At 30.0% G+C, this 23,350-nt stretch overlaps 1 protein-coding gene and 1 pseudogene across 1 annotated transcript; both read left to right on the top strand.

The window, feature by feature from the left end:
• The first annotated feature begins 483 nt into the window (after window positions 1-483).
• LOC113381749 (6-pyruvoyl tetrahydrobiopterin synthase-like) lies at window positions 484-9,696 on the top strand. The gene is made up of 4 exons (XM_026620472.1): window positions 484-570; window positions 1,304-1,383; window positions 3,767-3,912; window positions 8,965-9,696. Exons 1-4 carry the CDS (start codon window positions 506-508, stop codon window positions 9,166-9,168), a joined length of 495 nt encoding a protein of 164 aa, XP_026476257.1. The 5' UTR covers window positions 484-505; the 3' UTR covers window positions 9,169-9,696.
• A 1,380-nt stretch (window positions 9,697-11,076) lies between these two features.
• LOC113381748 lies at window positions 11,077-23,315 on the top strand (annotated as a pseudogene).
• The last annotated feature ends 35 nt before the right edge of the window (window positions 23,316-23,350 follow it).

The raw sequence follows: 23,350 nt of genomic DNA, 5'->3' as shown, positions 1-23,350 counted from the left end.
TATATTATTTGCATCTTATATTATTTTAATTATGGCACATCTCAGTTGCTTTTCGACAATAATAATGTAGACATTACATTTTCTTTATTTTTATTCATGAATTAATTATATTTTAATATTGCCTTAGCCTATAAGTGAATAGAAATGTTTGAAAGATGAAAGTTGTCATTTGTTTTTAATGTCAAACCGTGCCTTAAATATTTTAAAGTCAAACAATGATAAGCGGTTTTTTGTAATTTTTCCATTTATTTCTACAATCTAACTATATTTCTATGAATCAAAACATTCTAGAAAATTTCTCGAACAAACTTCAGGAAGGTTCGTGAAATCCAATTATAGTTTAGGAGGATTAATGAAACTTACATTGTTACAGAAATTTTATATATAAGATATGTGTGTGTGTGTGTGTGTGTTGTGCATGTGTGTGTAAATCTGTTATTGTTTTTTTATATAAAAATTATATTAAACATAATAAAATTTGCAGTATTGAAAAACCACATTTACAATGTCATTGCCAGTGATTTATCTCACCAGGAAAGAAACGTTCAGCGCTTGTCATCGATTGCACAGGTGATTCTAAATATTTAACTTCGCGTAGGGCAAGTTATAGTAATCGCAAAAAAATCGAAAATAAAATTTTTTGCATTTCTCGACGTTTTCAAAGGTTTCTGAATATTTTGGCACACCTTAGAAAAATCGGATGTATGTGTGTGTGTGCGTGCGGTTACAAATTTCGTCGACTATTTCGGGAACACGGTTCAACCGATTTTAATCATTCAAAAAACATTCGATTCCTATTAATAAGGACACGTGCTGATTAGATTTTGGCGGAGGCGGGTCTAGCCGTTCTGAAGCTACGGGGCAAAAAGTGCCAAAAACGGTAACTCAGTTTTTAAGAGAATAATTTTAATAATTCAAAAAACATTTTACTTGTATTGACAAGATGAAGTACGTCTCCTTATCGATACGAATCGAATTATTTTTAAATTATCCAAATCGGTTATTCCATACTGTCGAAAATGTCGAGTACATTTGTTTGGACCATATAAATAAACTTCAAAATTAAAAATCTTGGTACGGATCCCAATAAATTTACACAAAATGTGTACAACATTATGAAAACCTCTATAAAATATCTGATAATTTGATATGCATATGTCTAATGATCATTTTTGACCACCAAAAGGACTATATATATATATATATATATATATATATATTATATATATATATTATATATATATATATATATTAATATATTAATAGTATTTATGTAATGTCATTTATACATTATATTTTTCAGCTTATTGTTATCTCCGGAGGCAAATGAAGCGTTATATGGAAAATGCAACAATTATAATGGTCATGGTCATAATTATACAGGTAACTTATTATTTTAGCAAATCTCATTGTTTTATTCATAATTCAAGTTTATTAAAAATATTTATAGAATTTGATTTTAAACACGAAAGTCTCAAGTAAATTAATTCTTTGTTTATGCATTATCTATATTATGACGACTTTTCAGTACTATTTGTACTGATAGTACCGCGATTTCCAAACCTAAGAGAACACCTAGGCTTCGTAATCATCCTCTACCTTTAAGGGGATGATATTCTATTGTATAAATTCAAAAAATCATTTTATTATTTCATATTTTCATAGTTTAACTATCTAAGAATATGGGTATGAGAAGGTTTTTGAAAATTTGAATAATTTCGGAGATATAGGCATTTTACTGACTCGGTTTCCATACTGGTTTGGTTTCACGCAAAACTTTAAATGCGTTTTTCTCAGAACAGACTTTTTCAGTACTGTTGACACGATTTCTCGAGTTTTAATCGACCGATTCACCTGAAATTTTCAGAGAGTCTTGTTTATAGACCTATCTATAGCCCGAACTAAGATTATCCCCAAATTCCAATTTTTACTATTTTTAAAAAATTTGAGAAAATCATAAAAACAGTAAAAGAAAGAAAAAAAAATACTTTTTTTTCAAACAGGTGCCAATTTGTAAAAAAAATTTTTTTACTCATCACTAGTTCGGGCGATTGCGACATCATTGTAGATTAATAATCTTTTTATTTCTTTTATTTCGTATGGCTAGGAGGGCTAAAATCATGTCAAGACTGAGGTGCCAATTTTTTGAGACCACCCACTTCATCAGCTGCCAGTTTTTAAAATTTTCAACTTTATTTTTTAATTTTTGTATTGTATTTTAATAATATTAATAAACAAGTGGTAAAAAATGGATAGTAAAAACATTCATTGCTTTCTTTTACGATACTTTAAAAATGACCTAAAATTCATCGCTCTACACTAGAATATACACCCAAATACCCCCTTAATTTTCTATGGTACTTATCTATACTCTATTTTTGTTAGTTGACTCGAGTTAACTCGTGTTATTATGGCCGAACGTTGCTGACCGAAACAAGATATGTTTGTAAAAATTGTTGTGTAGTATTACACATAAAATTGAATAATAAATAAAATGAGTTAAAGTTTATTAACTTCCTGAAGGAGAAGTTTATGTTTTTATCAAAAAATCCGATTCGCTAATTTTATGTTTTCTCGACGTTTCAAGCCATTCTGAATCGAGTGAGAACAAATTTGGAAAAAGTTTGTGTGTGTGTATGTGTGTGTGTGTGCGTGTTTGTGAACAGATTTTTTGCCGTAAATCGACGTTTTCTTAAAAACGGTTCGACCGATTTCAAAAATTAAAAGCCATTCGATGTATCTCGATGAGGACTAGCGTTTCTCAGTCTTGTGCGACGATCGGCCGGGCCGTTTCTTTGTAAATCGCAGAAAAGTGAAAAAAATTTCGTCCACGTTTTAGCCCGCAATTCTGAATCGATTCTGAAAATTCAAAAACCGTTCGAAAGACATCGGTTGGGAATCGTGCTGATTAGTTTTTGGTAAAGATCGGACGGGCCGTTTTCTTGTAATAAAGTATTTAAAAAAAATTTTTTTTGACGATTTTTATGAATTTTTCTTTGACGGTAGATACCATAGTCTTATAGATCATACTAAAATATTACGGTCTTCGACAAGTCGTTTAATTTTAAAAAAATCGTCAAAGTTTGCAAAAATTAGTGTCGATTGTTTGGCTTTTGTCAAAATTATAACTTTCGTCGACGTTTGCTCAAAAACGCCTGAACCAATTTCAAACATTTAAAAGCCAATCGATGTATTTGATGTAGATTATCTTTTCTCAGTTTTGTGCAGCGATCGGCCGAGCCATTTCTTTGTAATTTGGTAAAAAAGTGTTGAACTTTTCGTCCACATTTGAGCTCATACTACCGAATCGATTTTAAAAAATCAAAAACTGTTCGAAAGATATAATTTGGGAATTTTCTTGTAATTAACTGTTGAAAAAAATTTAAGCCGATTTTTATGGAACTTTTTTTTGGCCATCATGGTCTTATAAAACTTATTAGTAATAAATATTACGGCCGACAAGTAGTTTAGTTTTAAAAATTCATCAAAGTTTGAGAAAATGAGTTTTTTTTGACGTTTGTTATAATTAAAATCAGACGATTTACTTGATATAACATAGAGTACTTATTACCAACTAGTTTATTAACAATATTATTTGAATTATATTATTATAAATGTCTGCCAATAGTGTATGGGTATTTCTTTTGGGATAAGGTAAATTGCGTTTAATGCAGTTTTGTTATGATAGAATTTATGATTTAATTTTAAGAAAATAAAAATATGAAATAAGCAATATTTTTAGAACTTAAACCGAAATTAATTTCAGTCGAAGTAGTTCTTAAAGGGCCTGTTGATCCGCACACAGGAATGGTTATGAATATCTCAGAACTGAAGAAATATATGGATGAAGCAATTATGCAGCCTCTAGATCACAAGAATTTAGATAAGGATGTCCCATATTTTCAAAGTGTGGTAAGAAGTCTTTGAATATTTTTATTGATGTATTCAACTATTGAAATTTTAATCATCATATTTTATCTGTGCATACATTGTTAGAAAAAACTTTATTTTTTGTTGTGATTTTAATGAATTTGTTAAATATTTTTATATATTACTTTATATAATTATTTAAAACATATTATTGTTAGTTGTTCGGAATGTTATAGGATAGAGCAGGGGCTTTAAAGTCCGCGGGTAAGAAGGTCCACCACCGATATCTCAAAAACAAGTGAAGTTCAGAATTTTTAACTTCACGTAGGGTTGTTATAGTAATGGGCCGAAAATCGAAAATGAAAATTTTTGCATTTTTCGACGTTTTGAAGGTTTCTGAACATTTTGGCATACCTAAGAAAAAATGGATGTGTGTGTGTTTATGTGTGTGTTTTGTATGTCCGCATTTTTTCGTCCACGATTTCGGGCGCACGGATCAACCGATTTGAATGGTTTCAAAAACATTCGATTCATATTGATAGGGAGTTGTGCTGATTAGTTTTTGGCAAAGGCAGGTCCAGCCGTTACGGAGATAGGGAGCAAAGAGTGCAGGAAATAGAAATCGAGTTTTTGAGAGAACGGATCATCCGATTTGTATGATCCAAAAAACATTCAGTTCGTAATGATTGGGAGAAGTGGTTATTAATTTTTGGCAAAGGTAGGCCCAGCGGTTTTGGAGATACGGAGCTAAATGTTGAAAAAATGGCAGTTTTGAGAGAACTAAGCGTCCGATTTAAATGATTCAAACAACTTTCTGCTTGTTTCAACAAAATAATTGCTTTTGGAAAAAAAATGTTTCTAATTTTTTTTTTCAAAAAATATTTTTGTAATTTTGGATTAAAAATTCAAAAAATTACCCAGGCTAAGCACAGTCTAAACGCCACTCTGGTACAAATGTTACCCAAGTGCGTTTAGAGCACTTTTCCAATTTTGTGAAAACATTGAAAAATGTGAAAATGCCGCCAAGCTGAGCACAGTATAAGTGAAAATGTCGCACAGAATTATTCGCGAATGCGTTTAGACTGTGACTAGCACTTTTTCAATTTTGTGTAAATTAGGCAACTTTCAATTTTTTTGAAAATGAATTCGAAATGAAATGACGATTGTTAATGTTCTGGAGATAAATTGATTTATTTATGATTTACATTTGATTTGATCAGATATAACAAGATAGCAAAAATAATGAAAGTTACAGTATTTCTAATAATATATTTGAAAACGTTTAAAGTTTCTCGAATATTTCATTACGGTACGGAAAGTTCCAGCAATTTGCCTTAAGGTACGATGCCATACACCACTAGTTAATAACAATATTTGAAAGATGGATAAAGATGTGTGACCAGCCATCACCTTGAATTTTACGACGTGGGAGGTAATGGGAGATAATCGACATAAAAAATGTATTTTCTTTAGTTATTAACTTCCCGAAGGAGAAGTTTATGTTTAATTTTTTGGTTGTGAGCACTGTTATTTAGATTACGAGACTTTGAATAAGTCCACGTAATTCAAATGTTTTATAAGATGTATTGCTATTTTTTTTAAGTTAGATTCATTAGTTTTTTTACACAACTAATATAACAGGGTACATGTGGGTATCGTAAAAAGTACCATCTGAATCTTTACCCTGGCAAAGGTGTAAACAAGAAAAATAGTGAAAACCCAAGAAATCTAAGTTTTAAAAAATCAATTTCATAAATGATAAGTTAAATAAATAGGTATTCCAAATCTGCTAATTATTATTTCTGGCAAAATACCAGATCAATGCTATATAATGTAGTATCACTGTAAAAATGTACCCATAAAATTTATATTTGCATTGGTTGAATGATGTAGCTATTATTTCCTAAAATCCCTCTAAAATTAAAAATGAGGCACTGGAGTGTGAATAGATTCTGATTAGAATCAGAATTCTGATTAGAAGTTTGATAACAGTTTATACTTTTCTTTATACTATTTTTAACTTCCTTTAAGTTATTGTAATGGGCCGAAAATCGGAATTGAAAATTTTTACATTTCTCGACGTTTTGAAGGTTTCTGAACATTTTGGCATACTTCAGAAAAAATGGATGTATGTGTGTGTGCGTGTGTATGTATGTATGGATACAATTTTTCGCCCACGTTTTCGGGCGTACGGATCAACCGATTTGAATGGTTCAAAAAACATTCGATTCCTATTGATAAGGAGATGTGCTGATTAGTTTTTGGCAAAGGCAGGTCCAGCAGTTACGGAGATAAAGAGCAAAGAGTGCAGAAAATAGAAATCGAGTTTTTGAGAGAACGGAGCATCCGATTTGAATGATCTAAAAACATTCAATTAGTAATGATTGGGAGAAGTGGTTATTAGTTTTTCGCAAAGGCAGGCCCAGCTATTTCGAAGATACGGAGCTAAATGTACAAAAAATGGCAGTTTTTGAGAGAACTAAGCGTCCGATTTTAATGATTCAAAGAACTTTCTGCTTGTTTCAACAAAATAATTGCTTTTGGAAAAAAATTTTTGTTTCTAATTTTTTTTTCAAAATTTTTTTTATAAAAAATTTTTTTTTGAATATCGATATATATATATATATATATATATATATTTTGTAGAGTTTCGAACAAGAATCCAAAAAGTAATAAAAAACAAAAAAAAAGGTTTTTAATAAACTATTTCTTTCTTTATTTATTTATTTACTGTCGACGTTTCGGAACTAGGTACGTTCCATCTTCAGGACATCTGTCAAGAAACATGATCTTGATGAGATTTAAGCAAACGATATGTGTTAAAAAAGAAAATGGATTTTTAATTAATAAATTAGTTGAAAAAATAAAATAATAATGTACAGAAATATGGTAATATGATCAAAATGAAAATGATAAAAATAAATGAGTGGATTATATAACAGGATATTACAAATGATAAAAAAAATTTGAAAGTTTTGGAAAATTTTAAGAAAAGGTTAATGACAGAATTGAATTAATTACCTGTATGTTTGAATATACGTTATTACTTTTTCACTAAAAAAGATTTTATCAAAAATTGAATTTATGAGTTATTTGTCAGCCGAATAGGTAAATTTAGTAAATCAAAATTACTATAAGTTCTGTCTTTTTTAAAATCGTTATTTGAAGACCAAACAATATATTATTCTCTCGATGTTATGAGATCGGCTGTTTGTAATTTATTTTTATCATTTTCATTTTGATCATATTACTATATTTCTGTACATTATTATTTTATTTTTTCAACTAATTTATTATTTAAGAAAAATCCATTTTCTTTTCTTAAACATATTGTTTGCTTAAATTTCATCAAGATCATGTTTCTTGACAGATGTACTGAAGATGGAACGTACCTAGTTCCGAAACGTCGACAGCAAATAAATAAATAAATAAATAAATAGTTTATTAAAAAACCTTTTATATATATATATATATATATGTATTAATTGTTTAATATGAACAAAACAGCACTCAGATTTGTTTAACACAACTTTATTTTATGATTACAGACGTTTCGAGACCATGGTGTGTCTCATCTTCAGTGTAATTTCAAAAACAGTTACTTATATACTACACATTCTTTAATAATTTATTTAAATTTCATTTAATTTTTGGTATACAAAAAACACTCCATTAACAAAAAAGAAAGATATAGTTTATAAAGTAAATTGTTTGGATTGTAATTGCTCTTATATTGGCCAGACCTGCCAGAACTTAGAAAAGAGACTCAGGCAACATGAATTACAATGTGAAAAAATAGATAACAAAAAATTTAAAAGTACACTTGTGGATCATGCTAATATCAACAACCATAAGTTTGATTTTGACAATCCCCAAATTTTATTCCATGAGAAAGACTTATTTAAACGGAGCATGGCAGAATCAATGTTAATAGTTCGGACTAACAATAGCATAAATCTAAGAACCGACACAAATATTTTACATGACACTTATATAAACATCATTAATAATTTATAAATTTTTTCATTTATCTTATTCTTTTCAATAAATTAATTTGTTTTTTTCATTTTTATCGATTTTGTATGCGATAGCACTCCTTTTGTTTACATTATAATGATACCCTCTCTGTCTCCATCTATATAAGTACTTCAAATTTGTTTAGAATATTTCTGTAAGTGTTATATGTTTCTTTAGTATTGTGTCAAGCATTGCAAGGAATAGTTGGTGTTTTTTGTATACCAAAAATTAAATGAAATTTAAATAAATTATTAAAGAATGTGTAGTATATAAGTAACTGTTTTTGAAATTACACTGAAGATGAGACACACCATGGTCTCGAAACGTCTGTAATCATAAAATAAAGTTGTGTTAAACAAATCTGAGTGCTGTTTTGTTCATATTAAACAATTAATATTCGTTCCACTCATATCATAAAATTCTATATATATATATATATATATATATATATATATATATATATATATATATATATTCAAAGTAACTAGCAGCCCATTCGTCGAAATAAAAAAGGTATAAAGTATGAAAACTTTTATTTATACGTTTCGACACAAGATGCGTGTCATCATTCAGCAACACAGGACAAAAACACTCAATAAAAACTTTATTTTAAAAAATTAAACTGATAACATATTAGAAAAAAACATTTTTGTAGAAAAAATTATGAATAACTAAAAGATTTGAAAACTAATTTGATTAAAAGTTTTGAAATTTAACATTGTGAGGCAAGAAACACGCCCATACCGAGCACCATACTCAACTGTCACAGTTGAGTTGAGTTTCTAATATGTTATCAGTTTAATTTTTTAAAATAAAGTTTTTATTGAGTGTTTTTGTCCTGTGTTGCTGAATGATGACACGCATCTTGTGTCGAAACGTATAAATAAAAGTTTTCATACTTTATACCTTTTTTATTTCGACGAATGGGCTGCTAGTTACTTTGAAATATGTTTCAACGTCGAAAAAACTATCAAGATATATATATATATATATATATATATATATATATGTGTGTGTGTGTGTGTGTGTGTGTGTGTGTGTGTAATGATACTTTCTAACGATCGATTTTTTTTTTAGATAAGTACGACTGAAAATCTTGCGATATTTATTTGGAACAGTTTGAAGAGTTTACTACCTCGTCCAGAACTGCTGCATGAAGTTCGTTTAAGGGAGACTGATAAAAATTCTGTGTGTTATCGAGGAAATTTCTCAAATAGCGTAAAAAATGATCGGCGAGTTTCAGAAAATGTTGGATCTACCATGTCATCAGATTCTGATTAATTAACATAAACAATAAAGACTATACAGAAGATATTATATAATAGTAAGTCTCTGTAAATTCCTTAAAATTTGCATAGTTTCTTATGAGGGGTAGAGATTAAATTTAACTGTTAACCCTTTAACTTACGATTTAGATTCGAAAATGTCGGCCCAAAGTTGTTCAAGCTGGCGCGGCGTTTGTCACTATTTTCTCGCATAGTGTACGGTTTATCACAAAAGTAAAAATAATTTTGTGTTTTATAGTTTTATATGAAAAAATATTTTGTAATACTTGCGTTCACCATACCGGGCCATGCCCGAAATGCGTAATATTTGCTTCTTTCCCTAATATCGTACGCGGGTTATGCCCGTAATATTCACTTTTGGCCTAGCAATCGCACGCGGGCTCTGCTCGTCATTTTAAGTTAAGGGGTTAACTGAATTTATCTTTAATCTTAATTCAATTTGTCTAAAACTAAAAAAGTATCATTAAAAAAGTCTAAATTAAAGCCAGCAATTTTAACCGTTTAAGTGCGAATCATCGCTGCACGAGGAATGGGGAATGCGTAGTATCTTTCTGCAATTAGAAAGTAGATTGAAAAAGGTTCAAGTAGTTTCAATAAATATAAGTTACATTCCGTTCCGATTATTTTTTCTAAATAGATAAACCTTTAATTCTTAAATTTAAAAAAAATGTAATTTTTCTATAATAAAGAATTAAAACTACACATATATTTTATTTAATCGGTATTAAATTAATCACAGACTAATAAGCAATTGATTAATACAAAATTATGAATGTGTTTCCAAAAGGAGAAGGAGTTATTGAATTACAAATTAAATGCACTGAATTTACTTTTTTTAAATTTACAAATTTTCAAACTATTATGATATTTGCAAATTATTAAAAATTGTTCAAAATTTTATATATCGACATTTCAACTATTATATTTTTAAGACTAGCAAAAATATTTTTAGTAGCAAAAATTAATCACAATAGATGTTCTATTCTGAATAGAACTATTGAAAAATGTGAAAATGCCGCCAAGCTAAACACAGTATAAGTGAAAATGTCGCACAGAATTATTTTCAAATGCGTTTAGACTGCGGAGCACTTTATCAATTTTGTGCAAATTATAGGCAACTATTTTTTTTTAAATTGAATTTGAAATGAAATGACGATTGTTAATGTTCTGGAGATAAATTGATTTATGATTTACATTTGATTTGCTCAGATAAAACAAGATAGCAAAAATAATGAGTTACAGTATTTGTAATAATATATTTGAAAACGTTTAAAATTTCTTGAATATTTCATTAAAGTACGGGAAGTTCGAGCAATTTGCCTTAAGCCACGATGCCATGCACCTCTAGTTGATGATGTTTTCAGAGCACGATTCAAAAAGCATTCGATTTCTATTAATAAGAGAACGTGGTAAATAATTTCTGGCAAAGGTAGAGACCATACGCCCACGAGGCCATACACCCCACTTGTTATAATTTTGTTTTTAAGAACTGTTAAGCAACTCAACCACATAAATGTTTAGTGCATTTCTTTATTTGTTTTATCATTGTGCTTATCTGTGTTTTAAGTACGTTGAAGTAAATTTTAAATTGTCAATAACCATTCAACTTTCACTTTTTTGTTGCAACTTGTTTAATATTATTTATAACATTTCTTTAATAACCTTTTTCTTTCACAAACATATAAAAACACATGAAAAGCGCACATTGATAGCCTCCCGTAGTTCTTTAATTATTAGTCTGGCGCTGCAGTCACACACGTTTGTTTACTAGCGCTACGTGTGTGAAACAAGAAACATTTTACGGATCACCGAATTTGTTTGAACTGCGCTGCCTCCTGACTTACAATATCTTTTACCTATGGACATTAGTTCCAACAACAGAGTGTGATTGCTATTTACTGTGTCATTTTTATTTGTGGTTAACCTTTCAAATTAGAGGTCGTGTTAAGAACAAATTCTTATTTGTATTTATGATTTAGATTTATAGTGCATTAAGATTTGTGCTTCAAAAATGTTATCACGTGCCTCATATACTTCATCTGTATTCTTAAATTCGCTGCAGGTAGGAAGATATAACACTAATAAATATAATACATGGTTTAAAGAGATTATTTTAGTGTAATACAAAATTTGTGTCATAACTTTTGGACCCACAGTTATATAATTGATACTTGAATTTATTCGCTGTTTAACCCATGGAAGCTGCAAAATAGAAAGCCCAGCAGTATGCATTTTATAAGTCAAATGTACTTGGAAATAATCACAGTTTTTCATTTGATGTTTTCTTTTCTACACTGAATCTTACATTAATACAATGAAAGTGTCCGTTCATATTTATCATTTTTTTTGTTGCTACTTTTAACAGTCAAATTACAATACAATCTATAAGTTAAAGAGTGATGATATTTAACATAAGTTAGTATTAACATTAATTTTTAAAATAAGTTTATTTTGACATAAGTTTAATAAAAACTATTGAAAATTATTATAATAAGATATTCTTATATTATAATAACCATCATCAAATTTACTAATGATAGTTTTCTTAATGGCATCATGCCAATTACATTACAGCAATTTCGTTTACAAAGCACATTAGTAATTGCTGAACATTCAAATGCAAAATTAAACCCATTGACTCAAAATGCTTTAACAGCTGCATCAAAAATTGGAGGTGAAGTAACAGTTTTAATTGCTGGCAAAAATTGCAAACCGGTAAGTTATAAATATTTTTTATTTTACGGATATTGTGAATTTTTCAACTGTCTCTATTTCTGCTCTTTGTATATATTAGGGAATGCAATAATGTATATACAACTACAACTATATTCAACTAAACAATAAAAACAATAAAATAAAACAATAAGTTTATTTTTTGAAATAATAATTTAACAAAAGTATATCCAGTTTAATTAATTCATTATCACTATCGAGTATATTGAGTACTTATCTCCAAAAACAAACTTATGAGTAAGAAAGACCAAAAACTCATAAAAGATCATTTTACATTATTTTAATAAACTGTATTGTCTGTATCCGATGTGTTAAATTAGCATAATCTCCAATATTTTAAAAAAATAATTTTTCTACACTAATTTAAGATCGTATACTTTGTCGAGTTAAATAATAAGTTACTATAATTGTTAAGTATTGTTATTTAAAAAAATGTGATGTTTCTATAGTATTTTCAATTTTCAAAACGTTTTTGAAAAATAATATTTTATAATTGTAATAAGAAGCAAAAATATTTAGTAATTATCATAATTTTCTTCTATATATATAAAAATAAGTCGGGTTTTCCTTCCTGACGAAATAACTCCAGAACGCTTGAACCGATTTCGACAATTTTGCATTCGCTGGAAAGGTCTCGGGCTCCGCAAGGTTTATAGCTAAGAAAATTAGTTGTGCATGGCATCGTGCCTTAATGCAAGCTGCTGGAACTTCACGCACCGTAATTAAAAATTCCGATTTCGACAATTTTGCATTAGTTGGAAAGGTCTCGGGCTCCGCAAGGTTTATAGCTAAGAAAATTAGTTGTGCATGGCATCGTGCCTTAATGCAAGCTGCTGGAACTTTACGCACCGTAATTAAAAATTCGAGTAATGACATTATTGAGAATTATCAGAATTATGCTTGGTTAAGTCAACGAGCAATTCTTGCCGCAAAGAATAATGATGTACACGCCCTGAATTTCACCATTCAATAAAAAATTGCTGACGATTTGCTGACATACCAATGATTCTGACTGGTCTTCCGTTTGACTTCAAACGATTGCAATATCCAGTTCGCCTTGCGTTCGCAATAACATGTCGCAAGACCAATCGCTTAGTGTTTGCGGGATAAATTTCAAATAGATGATTTAGAAAATCATTGTTTTTCACATGGGCAGTTATACGTTGCCTGTTCACGAGTTGGAAAACCATCCGCTTTGTTTGTATTAACGTCAGACCAAAAACAAAAAATGTGGTTTACCAAAGATCACTTCCATGAAACGGATAATTTGCCCAAACGGATTCACTTTCATTTACTTAGAGAAGTTCAACTAAACAACACTTCATTTTTGTAATCAAAATAAATTCGTTACTATTGTATGATAAAATCAAAATTTTCCTTTTAAAATATAAAACAAACAAAAAATTTCTTCATCTTTCTCACGAAACCATCTGGTGGCGAAACGGAGTTCGTCGGGTTTGCTAGTTATGTATAAAGTTAGAAAAAATAAAGATTACACAGGGGTAATCTGTATGATATAAAATATTTTGGCGAAAATATCACATAAAAAACCGTTGCATTCTTAACTTCCCGAAGGAGAAGTTTATGTTTTCATAAAAAAATCCGATTCGCCAATTTTATGTTTTCTCGACGTTTCAAGCCATTCTGAATCGAATGAGACCAAATTTGGAAAAAAGTATGTGTGTGTGTGTGTGTGTATGTGAACAGATTTTTTGCCGTAAATCGACGTTTTCTCGAAAACGGCTGGGTCGATTTCAAAAATTTAAAAGCCATTCGATGTATCTCGACGAGAACTATTGTTTGTCAGTTTTGTGCGACGATCGGCCAAGCCGTTTCTTTATAAATGGCAGAAAAGTGAAAAATTTTTCGTCTACGTTTTAGCCCGCAATTCTGAATCGATTTTTAAAATTCAAAAACCGTTCGATAGATATTGGTTGGGAATCGTGCTGATTAGTTTTTGGTAGAGATCGGCCGGGCCGTTTTCTTGTAATAAAGTTTTTTAAAAAAAAATTTCGACGATTTTTATGATTATTTTTTTGACGATAGATACCATAGTCTTCTAGATCATACTAAAATATTACGGCTCTACGACAACTGGTTTAGCTTTAAAAATTCGTCAAAGTTTGCAAAAATCAGTATGGTCTTTTTGGCATTTGTCAAAATTAGACTTTTGATCGACGTTTTCTCAAAAACGCCTGAACCGATTTTAGAAATTTAAAAGCCATTTGATGTATTTCGGTGAGGACTATCGTTTGTCAGTTTTGTGCAACGATCTGACAAGCCGCTTTTTTTGTAATTCGAAAAAAAAGTGTTAAACTTTTCGTCCATATTTAAGCTCATCCTACCGAACCGATTTTAAAAATTAAAAAACTGTTCGAAAGATATTAGTTGGGAATGGTACTGATTAATTTTAGGTGAAAATCTACCGAGCCGTTTTCTTGTAATTAATTGTTGAAAAAAAGTGTTAAATTTTCGTCGACATTTAAGCTCATCCTACCGAACCGATTTTAAAAAATCAATAACTGTTCGAAAGATATTAGTTGGGAATGGTACTGATTAATTTTAGGTGAAAATCTACCGAGCCGTTTTCTTGTAATTAACTGTTGAAAAAAAGTGTTAAATTTTCGTCGACATTTAAGCTCATCCTACCGAACCGATTTTAAAAAATCAAAAACTGTTCGAAAGATATTAGTTGGGAATGGTACTGATTAATTTTAGGTGCAAATCTACCGAGCCGTTTTCTTGTAATTAACTGTTGAAAAAAAGTGTTAAATTTTCGTCGACATTTAAGCTCATCCTACCGAACCGATTTTAAAAAATCAAAAACTGTTCGAAAGATATTAGTTGGGAATGGTACTGATTAATTTTAGGTGAAAATCTACCGAGCCGTTTTCTTGTAATTAACTGTTGAAAAAAAATTTAAGCCGATTTTCATGGAACTTTTTTTGGCTTTATACATCATGGTCTTATAGAACTTACTGTAATATTACGGCCTTACGACAAGTAGTTTAATTTTACAAATTCGTCAAAGTTTGCTAACATTATTATCGTTTTTTTTAAAGTTGGATTGATGAAGTATATTATTTACACATTTTTTTGATTAAGTCGATTATTTACACATATCGGGAAGTTCATGTAACTTGCCTCAAGGCTAAATACCAAACCAACTAGTTACATAAGATTTTACAAACATCATTATCTATCAGTCCAATTCTATTTATCGTAGCACAATATGTAGCCCTTAGTAAAGCAATAAATATTCAGTTTAATGACGAGTTGAGATCATATTTGACATTTGTTTATCTTATAGAATCACTTGAAGATATAGCTGTTTATGCGATTATGATATTTAAAGATAAATTTGTTTCGAGAAATTTAAACTTTGTCTCACTTACTATGTATCAAATAGCGCTTATGTAAAAATACCGAAAATACCGGTATTTTTGGTGTAAATACCGGTAAAAATACCGCCGAAAAATCGGACGGTTTACCGGTAATTCGGTATACCGGTATTGCATTCTTTAGTATATATTATATATACTATATACTTTCATACAATAAGTTTATTTCTATATTACAATTAACTCTCCGTCGGTCGGATATTTTTTCACCTTCGAACGGTCGGAAAGGTCTGGCTGTACCACCATTCATTTTACATGTATTTATATGGAATAAATGAGTTTTTGGTGTCTTATATATTAACGATTATTAGTAGTAAATATTTATAGTTTTGATTTTTTCTTTTTCTAACCGTCTTTTGCATGTGTTGAGTTTGCTTATAATAAAAATATTACATATTATATAAAAAAATCAAGAAATATGAAAAAATCGTTGCTTTTTTTTGTTAATTATTCTGTTTTATATCAATGAAAAACAATATTTATTCTTTTTCGGCGCCTTTGAAATGAATGTGAAATTCAAATGAAAACGAAATGAGGTGCGTCGCCTTTGAAATAAGCTGTAAAACTCAAAGTGAAAATATAATTTCACTACAGGTTTACCAAAAAAAAATTCGAACGCAGTACGGGTAGAAAAATGTGTGCATTACTCATCCGATTTTCAGTGTTTGCGATTACCAATAAGTTTGGTAGGTTTTCAAGGAACTCTCGTCATGAAAATACTAACATTTATGTTACAACACATAGCAAAGAATATATACAACGCAGTTTGAATAGAAAATACCATGAAAAAAGACAAAATACTGGTTTACATATATCAAAAGCGTATATTTCATACTAAATGTATGAGTGGTCTAGACAGACCTTTCCGACCGTTCGAAGTATAAAAAAGTTAATATCCTTATAATTATCCTTCTGTACATTTTTTCGTCCTGATTTTTTTATTGATCGACAGCTAATGAAATTTTAGGAAAAGTCAAGAAATTTCAAGTCGATAGGATTACTAGAAGTATTTTTTTTTTAATTGAAGTCGAAAAAAGTCTGGCCAGACCACGCCGACCGACGGAGGGTTAAGTAATTATAATTACACAACTGTATTTATTATTGATACAACATAAAAACAATTCCAAAAACAAAAACCAGTATAAAACACAGCTAACAGACCAAATTAATCAGCTCAAACATAACATAGATTTTTCCAATCCCACGATCCTGCATTTCGAAAATAATTTATTTAAAAAAAGATTTAGCGAAGGATGCCAATATCATTACACAATGAGACAGCTATAAATAAAAGAACGGACAACAATTTGCTTTGCAATGACTATAAAATAATCCTAGACAATTTTTCAAAACACCACCATATCTGAATAAAGCGTATATTTTATTATTTTAATATTTTACCAGAAACATATGTTTACCAGTCTTTTTACTTTTTCACAAAAAATTTTTGTAAACACAATTCATTTAGTATTTATACGTCAGTTAGAATGTAACAAAAAAAATTGACAAAAATCATTAGTTTAAATGTTTCAATTATTAATAGCTTGGTTATTGCTGTTTAAATAGTGTAGTGTATTTTTGTATAATTAATTTTTGTAAGTATATATAAGTTCTATAACTATATATCAATTTCCTCCTACATTATATAAAATCTTTTAGTTGTTCCACTGAATGACGGTCTCAACGAAGACCGAAACATATGGCTAAGTAAAGCATTTTAAAACTACTTTAGTTATTTTTTTTCTTGGTGTTACTGCCCGAATCAAAATATATATCAACACCAAACTCACACATATCTTCTATATATATAAAAATAAGTCGAGTTTTCCTTCCTGACGATATAACTCCAGAACGCACGAAACGATTACGACAATTTTGCATTCGTTGGAAAGGTCTCGTGCTCTGATGCAAATTGCTGGAACGTCACGCACCGTAATTAAAAATTTTAATAATAAAAATAATCAATAACTGTTTTAAATAATTTCAAATAGATTATCTTCTATATATATATAAAATTAAGTCGGGTTTTCCTTCCTGACAAAATATCTCCAGAACGCAAGAACCGATTTCGACAATTTTGCATTCGTTGGATCTCGGGCTCCGCAAGATTTATAGCTAAGCAAATTAATTGTGCATGGCATCGTGCCTTAATGCAAGCTGCTGGAACTTCACGCACCGTAATTAAAAATTCGAATGATGACATTAGTGAGAATTATCAGAATTATGCTTGGTTAAGTCAACGAGCAATTCTTGCCGCAAAGAATAATGATGTACACGCTCAGAATTTCACAATTCAATCAAAAATTGCTGGCGATTTGGTGACATACCAATAATTCCGACTGGTCTTCTGTTTGACTTCAAACGATTGCAATTTCCAGTTCGCCTTGCGTTCGCAATAACAAGTCGCAAGGCCAATCGCTTAGTGTTTTCGGGATAAATTTCAAATAGATTATTAAGAAAATCATTGTTTTTTCACATGGGCAGTTATACGTTGCCTGTTCACGAGTTGGAAAACCATCCGCTTTGTTTGTGTTAACGTCAGACCAAAAAACAAAAAATGTGGTTTACCAAAGTGCACTTCAATGAAACGGATAATTTGCGGATTCACTTTCATTTACTTAGAGAAGTTCAACTAAAAAACACTTCGATTTTTGTAATCGAAATAAATTCATTACTGTTGTATAATAAAATCAAATTTTTCCTTTTCAAATATAAAACAAGCAAAAAAAATCTTCATCTTTCTCACGAAACCATCTGGTGGCGAAACGGAGTTTGTCGGGTTTGCCAGTATATATATATATATACACTCATCTTCAGTGTAATTTCAAAAATGTTACTTATATACTACACATTCTTTAATATTTAAATTATTAAATATTTTAAATATTAAAGAATGTGCAGTATATAAGTAACTGTATGTGCTAAAAATCTGAGGGTTGTATTGTTCATATTTAAAATTTCTATTTATATATATATATATATATATATATATATATATATAACTTAATCTTTTTTTTCTAGCTTGCTAATGAAGTTGCCAAAGCAGCGGGTTTGAAACAAGTCTTATTAGCGGAAAATGCTGCATTTGAAAACTGTTCTGCTGAAGCCTTGACAAAACTTGTTGTTGCAGTTCAAGAGCAATATAAATTTACGCATATTATTGGTGGTGCAAGTTCCCTTGGCAAGGCTGTATTGCCAAGAATAGCGGCCAAGTTAGATGTTTCCCCTATTTCTGAAATAATTGATGTTAAAGATCCTGAAACATTCGTTCGTACAATTTATGCCGGTAAGAATACATTGAGAAAATATTTACAACAATACTTTGTTTTGTATGCTGCTTATATCTTGAATGGCATCGTGCCTAAAGGCAAATTGCTGGACTAATAAAATATTCAATTAAATGTTTTCAAATGTTATTATAAATACTGTAACTGTCATTGTTCGTATTTTATTGACAAAATATAAGAGCTTATGTATTTAATGATAATGTTTATATAAGTTTACATAAAAAGTAAATGAATAAAACTCAATGATCCCTTTCGAAGCAGAGTTAGAATAAAGATTCTTGTCTAATATTTCTCAGAGTTATATAAGTTGAGTTGCGAAAATTGAAATCCAAATTATTTGCAATATTCGAAAATAAAGAAAAGACTAGTGGGGCGCATGGCATCATGCTTTAAGGCAAATTGCTAGAACTTCCCGTACCGTAACGAAATGTTCGAGGAATATTATATGTTTTCAAACAGATCATTATAAATTCTGTAATATCGTTAGATATTTATAAAAATTATATAAACTGAATTGCAAAATTGAAATTATTTGTTTATAGTATATTAGAACATTAGTCAGAATTGAGAATAAAATCTGAATTATTTTAGATACACAATTTTTTTTTTGAAAAAAAAATTGAAATAAAAATTTTGAAACAAAAAAATTTTTTTTTCAAAATCAATTATTTTGTTAAAACAAGCAGAAAGTTCTTTGAATCATACAAATCGGACGCTTAGTTCTCTCAAAAACTGCCATTGTTTGCACATTTAGCTTTGTATCTTCGAAACGGCTGGACTTGCCTTTGCCAAAAACTAATCAGCACATCTCTCTATCAATAGGAATCAAATGTTTTTTAAACCATTCAAATCGGTTGATCTGTGCGCCTGAAAACGTGAACGAAAAAATGCGGATTTGTGTACTTTCTGTACAAAGTTCCGAGATACGACGCATGTTTCGTATCTCGGAAACGGCTGGACCGACCTTTCCCAAAAACTAATCAGCATTAAATCTCATGAGTAGGAATCGATTGCTTTTTCAATCATTCAAATCGGTTGAGCGGTACTCCCGGAAACGTCGACGAAAAATTGTATCCACACAAACGCACACACACATCCATTTTTTTTTAAGTATGCCAAAATGTTCAGGAACCTCTAAAATGTGAAGATATACAAAGAATTTTATTTTCGATTTTTGGCCTTTTAGTATAACTTACCCTACGGGAAGGTAATTGAGCGCGGATCAAGACTGCCCTAAAGGGTATGGGCGCTTTGCCATACAGAATCGGCCTCACCCTGGTATTTAAATAATGTAAACGTCATTTTATAGGTCTATTTCATAAAAACCGATATACGAATTTTCAACTTTGTATCTCACCTTATGGCCGAGATATCATTGAAAATATGTGAAAGTGGCCCCTTTTTTCAAACTCACTTTTTGGCGTAACCATAAAAGATATCGCAAAAAAATTTACGTGGTTCTATTCATATTGGCATAGGCCACATTATGTAAAACAATCGATGCCAAATAATCATTTATTATTAGCTGAAAAAGATAAAATAATTTTTCAATTGATGTTTTCCGGTAGTGCGCTTAGTTGAACCACCTTCTAATTAGCGTTATTCGAAAGCCTATTGTTTTTTCTTTTAGTACCGAAAATATTGTTCATATAAACTTGGTGGAACACATAGAAAAATTGAAAAATTCGGAGCCAGTACAACCGCGCGTAACGCTAATAGACCTGCAATTGCATGCAGTTCGTTATTTATATTTATATATTTAACTTCCCGTAGGGCAAGTTATAGTAATCGCAAAAAAATCGAAAATGAAAATTTTTATATATCTTTACGTTTCAGAGGCTTCTGAACATTTTGGCATACCTCAGAAAAAATGGATGTATGTGTGTGTGTGTGTGTGTGTGTGTGTTTGTATGTATGTACGTGTGTGTATGTATGTGCGGATACAAATTTTCGTCGACGATTTCGGGAACACGGATCATTCGATTTCATAAATAATTCAAAAAACATTCGATTCGTATTGATAAGGAGACGTGCTGATTAGTTTTTGGCGAAGGCAGGTCTGGCCGTTCCGAAAATACGGGGCAAAAAGTGCCGAAAACGGTAACTCAGTTTTTAAGAGAACGGAGCGTCCGATTTTAATAATTCAAAAAACATTTTACTTATATTGACAAGGTGAAAAACCGATCAAATTTTCATAAAGGCAGGTCTAGCGGTTTCGGAGATCTAATGAAAAAAGTAACAAAAAAATGCCATTTGGCGGTCTTTATGCAGTTAAAGCAGTACGATTGCTTTCAAAAAAAGTTTAGATCTTCCAAAATATGTCAAAATAAAGAAAACATTTTTTTTTTCAAAAAAATAATGAATTTTTTTTTCTTTTTATTTTTTTTTCAAAAAAAAGTAATTTTTATCCAATTTATAGTTTCTCAAAAATCTTATTTTTTCGAAGTAAATTTTTTTCAAAAATGTTAATTGGTTTTAAAAAAATAATAATTATTGGTACGGGAAGTTCCAGCAATTTGCCTTAAGGCACGATGCCTTAATTGCCTTAAGACAGAATTCCACTTACAGCTAGTTAAATATATTTATACAACACAATTGTACAATTATAGATATTATATGGTACATAACTTAAATTAATAGATAATAATACAAACAATATGAAAATGAAATATAATTTAAAAAAACAAACGTTCACTTAAAATCTTATTCTAATTTTTACAGAATAATTACTGAAAGTTATAACTCAAATACTTATCAATAGAGTAAAACACTTGCTCTTTAAAAAATGTGTTAAGTAGTTTATAAAATTTCCTATTTCCAACTTCTCTAATACCTAGTGGCAGCTTATTGTAAAGCATTATTGACCATCAAAGGTATTAAATGAGGAGGCTAGTTTCAATGTGGGACCTTTTACAAGTTTATGTCTTGTGTCATTATAAATACATTCGGGATTTGGGGTTAAATTAAACAGGTTGCCATTATTTTTTATAAAACAGAGGGTGATTAGGAGAAAAATGCATGGAACGGGTAGAATCTTGTGCTCATGGAAAAAAGGTCGACAAGATGTAGTGGACGAAAGGGAAAACATAACTCTGATTGCTTTTTTCTGTAATTGAAAAACTGATGTTAGTAACGGTGAAAACCCCCAAAATTGAATGCCGTAAATTACATTAGAATAACTAGCTGTAAGTGGAATTCTGTCTTAAGGCAATTAGGGCATTGTGCCTTAAGGCAAATTGCTGGAACTTCCCGTACCAAAAATTATTTTTTTTTAAAAACGATTAACATTTTTGAAAAAAAAAATACTTCGAAAAAATAAGATTTTTGAGAAACTATAAATTTGACAAAAAATTACTTTTTTTTGAAAAAAAAAATTGAAAAAAAAATTATTAAAAATTTTTTTTTTTTAATCTTTTTTTTTGAAAAAAAAAATGTTTTCTTTATTTTGACATATGTTGGAAGATCTGAACTTTTTTTCAAAGCAATCGTACTGCTTTAAATGCATAGAAACAAAATATAAAGCGCGTAAGCGCCGCGTCGCTGTCTAACGGGTAAACATTGGTACGGAACCCATAGGAATGAAAACAAAATTTATACTTACTGTTAAAATCTCTATAAAATATCTGATAATTTGATGTGCATATGTCTAATGATCATTTTTGACCGCCAATTGGCATTTTTTTTTTACTTTTTTCGTTAGATCCGCTTTTTTTTTACTTTTTTAGTTATAAAAATTTGATCAAATCTTCATCTTGTCAATACAAGTAAAATGTTTTTTGAATTATTAAAATCGGACGCTCCGTTCTATTAAAAACTGAGGTACCGTTTTTGGCACTTTTTGCCCCATATCTTCGGAACGGCTAGACCTGCCTTCGCCAAAAACTAATCAGCACGGCTCCTTATCAATACGAATCGAATGTTTTTTGAATTATTCAAATCGCTTCATCTGTGTTCCCGAAATCGTCGACGAAAATTTGTATCCGAACACACATACATACTACGCACACACACACACACACACACACACACACATACATCCATTTTTTCTAAGGTATGCCAAAATATTCAGAAACCTCTGAAACGTAAAGATATATAAAAATTTTCATTTTCGATTTTTTTGCGATTACTATAACTTACCCTACGGGAAGTTAAAAATATGAGTACATAATAAATTGTGAAAAGGCTCTCTTTGCTTACTTTCATTTTTAAATTACGAAGCATAAAGCAGGTTTTTGATAATTTAGGATTCAGAGTGTTAATTATGTGATGATCCCATTTCATATTGTTACTAATATTTATACCAAGAAATTTTGTATTATTCAAAAACTCATAAGTGTTATTATTAAAGACGTTCGGACGCAAAGTAGTGCGTGATGCGCCCGAATCCCGAAACGATTGTTAAGAAACTCGGAATGCGAAAATATTTATTATATAGATATATATGTTTTGTTATATTGCTGATATATAGGATTTTGATAAGTAAATAGGTATTGTTTTGTTTTAGGTAACGCTATTCAGACACTGAAGGTGAAAGATGCCACTAAAGTCATATCTATTCGTGGCACCAGCTTTGAACCAGCTGCATTAAATTCTTCTCCAGCTGAAGTGAAAGATGTTCCAGAGGGTGACTATATATTCCGATTTGACCACATTTATATCCCAAGAACTAAGTAAATCAGACAGGCCTGAATTATCAAGTGCTAAGACTATTGTATCAGGAGGTCAGTGGTCATTCGCATATAAATCTAAGTATAAA

Source organism: Ctenocephalides felis, unplaced genomic scaffold, assembly GCF_003426905.1.
Source record: "Ctenocephalides felis isolate EL2017-DRISC unplaced genomic scaffold, ASM342690v1 CF-g0.4_SCAFFOLD_03049, whole genome shotgun sequence".
Classification (NCBI taxonomy): Eukaryota; Metazoa; Arthropoda; class Insecta; order Siphonaptera; family Pulicidae; genus Ctenocephalides; species Ctenocephalides felis.
This window is presented reverse-complemented; position numbering and strand designations above follow the sequence as displayed.

Bases quoted from the DNA above. Each gene is read 5' to 3' on its own strand.
- LOC113381749 (XM_026620472.1), top strand. From the start codon at position 506: ATGTCATTGCCAGTGATTTATCTCACCAGGAAAGAAACGTTCAGCGCT. The intron at 571-1,303 runs GTGATTCTAAAT...TATATTTTTCAG, and splicing joins GCTTGTCATCGATTGCACAG to CTTATTGTTATCTCCGGAGG. The intron at 1,384-3,766 runs GTAACTTATTAT...AATTAATTTCAG, and splicing joins TCATGGTCATAATTATACAG to TCGAAGTAGTTCTTAAAGGG.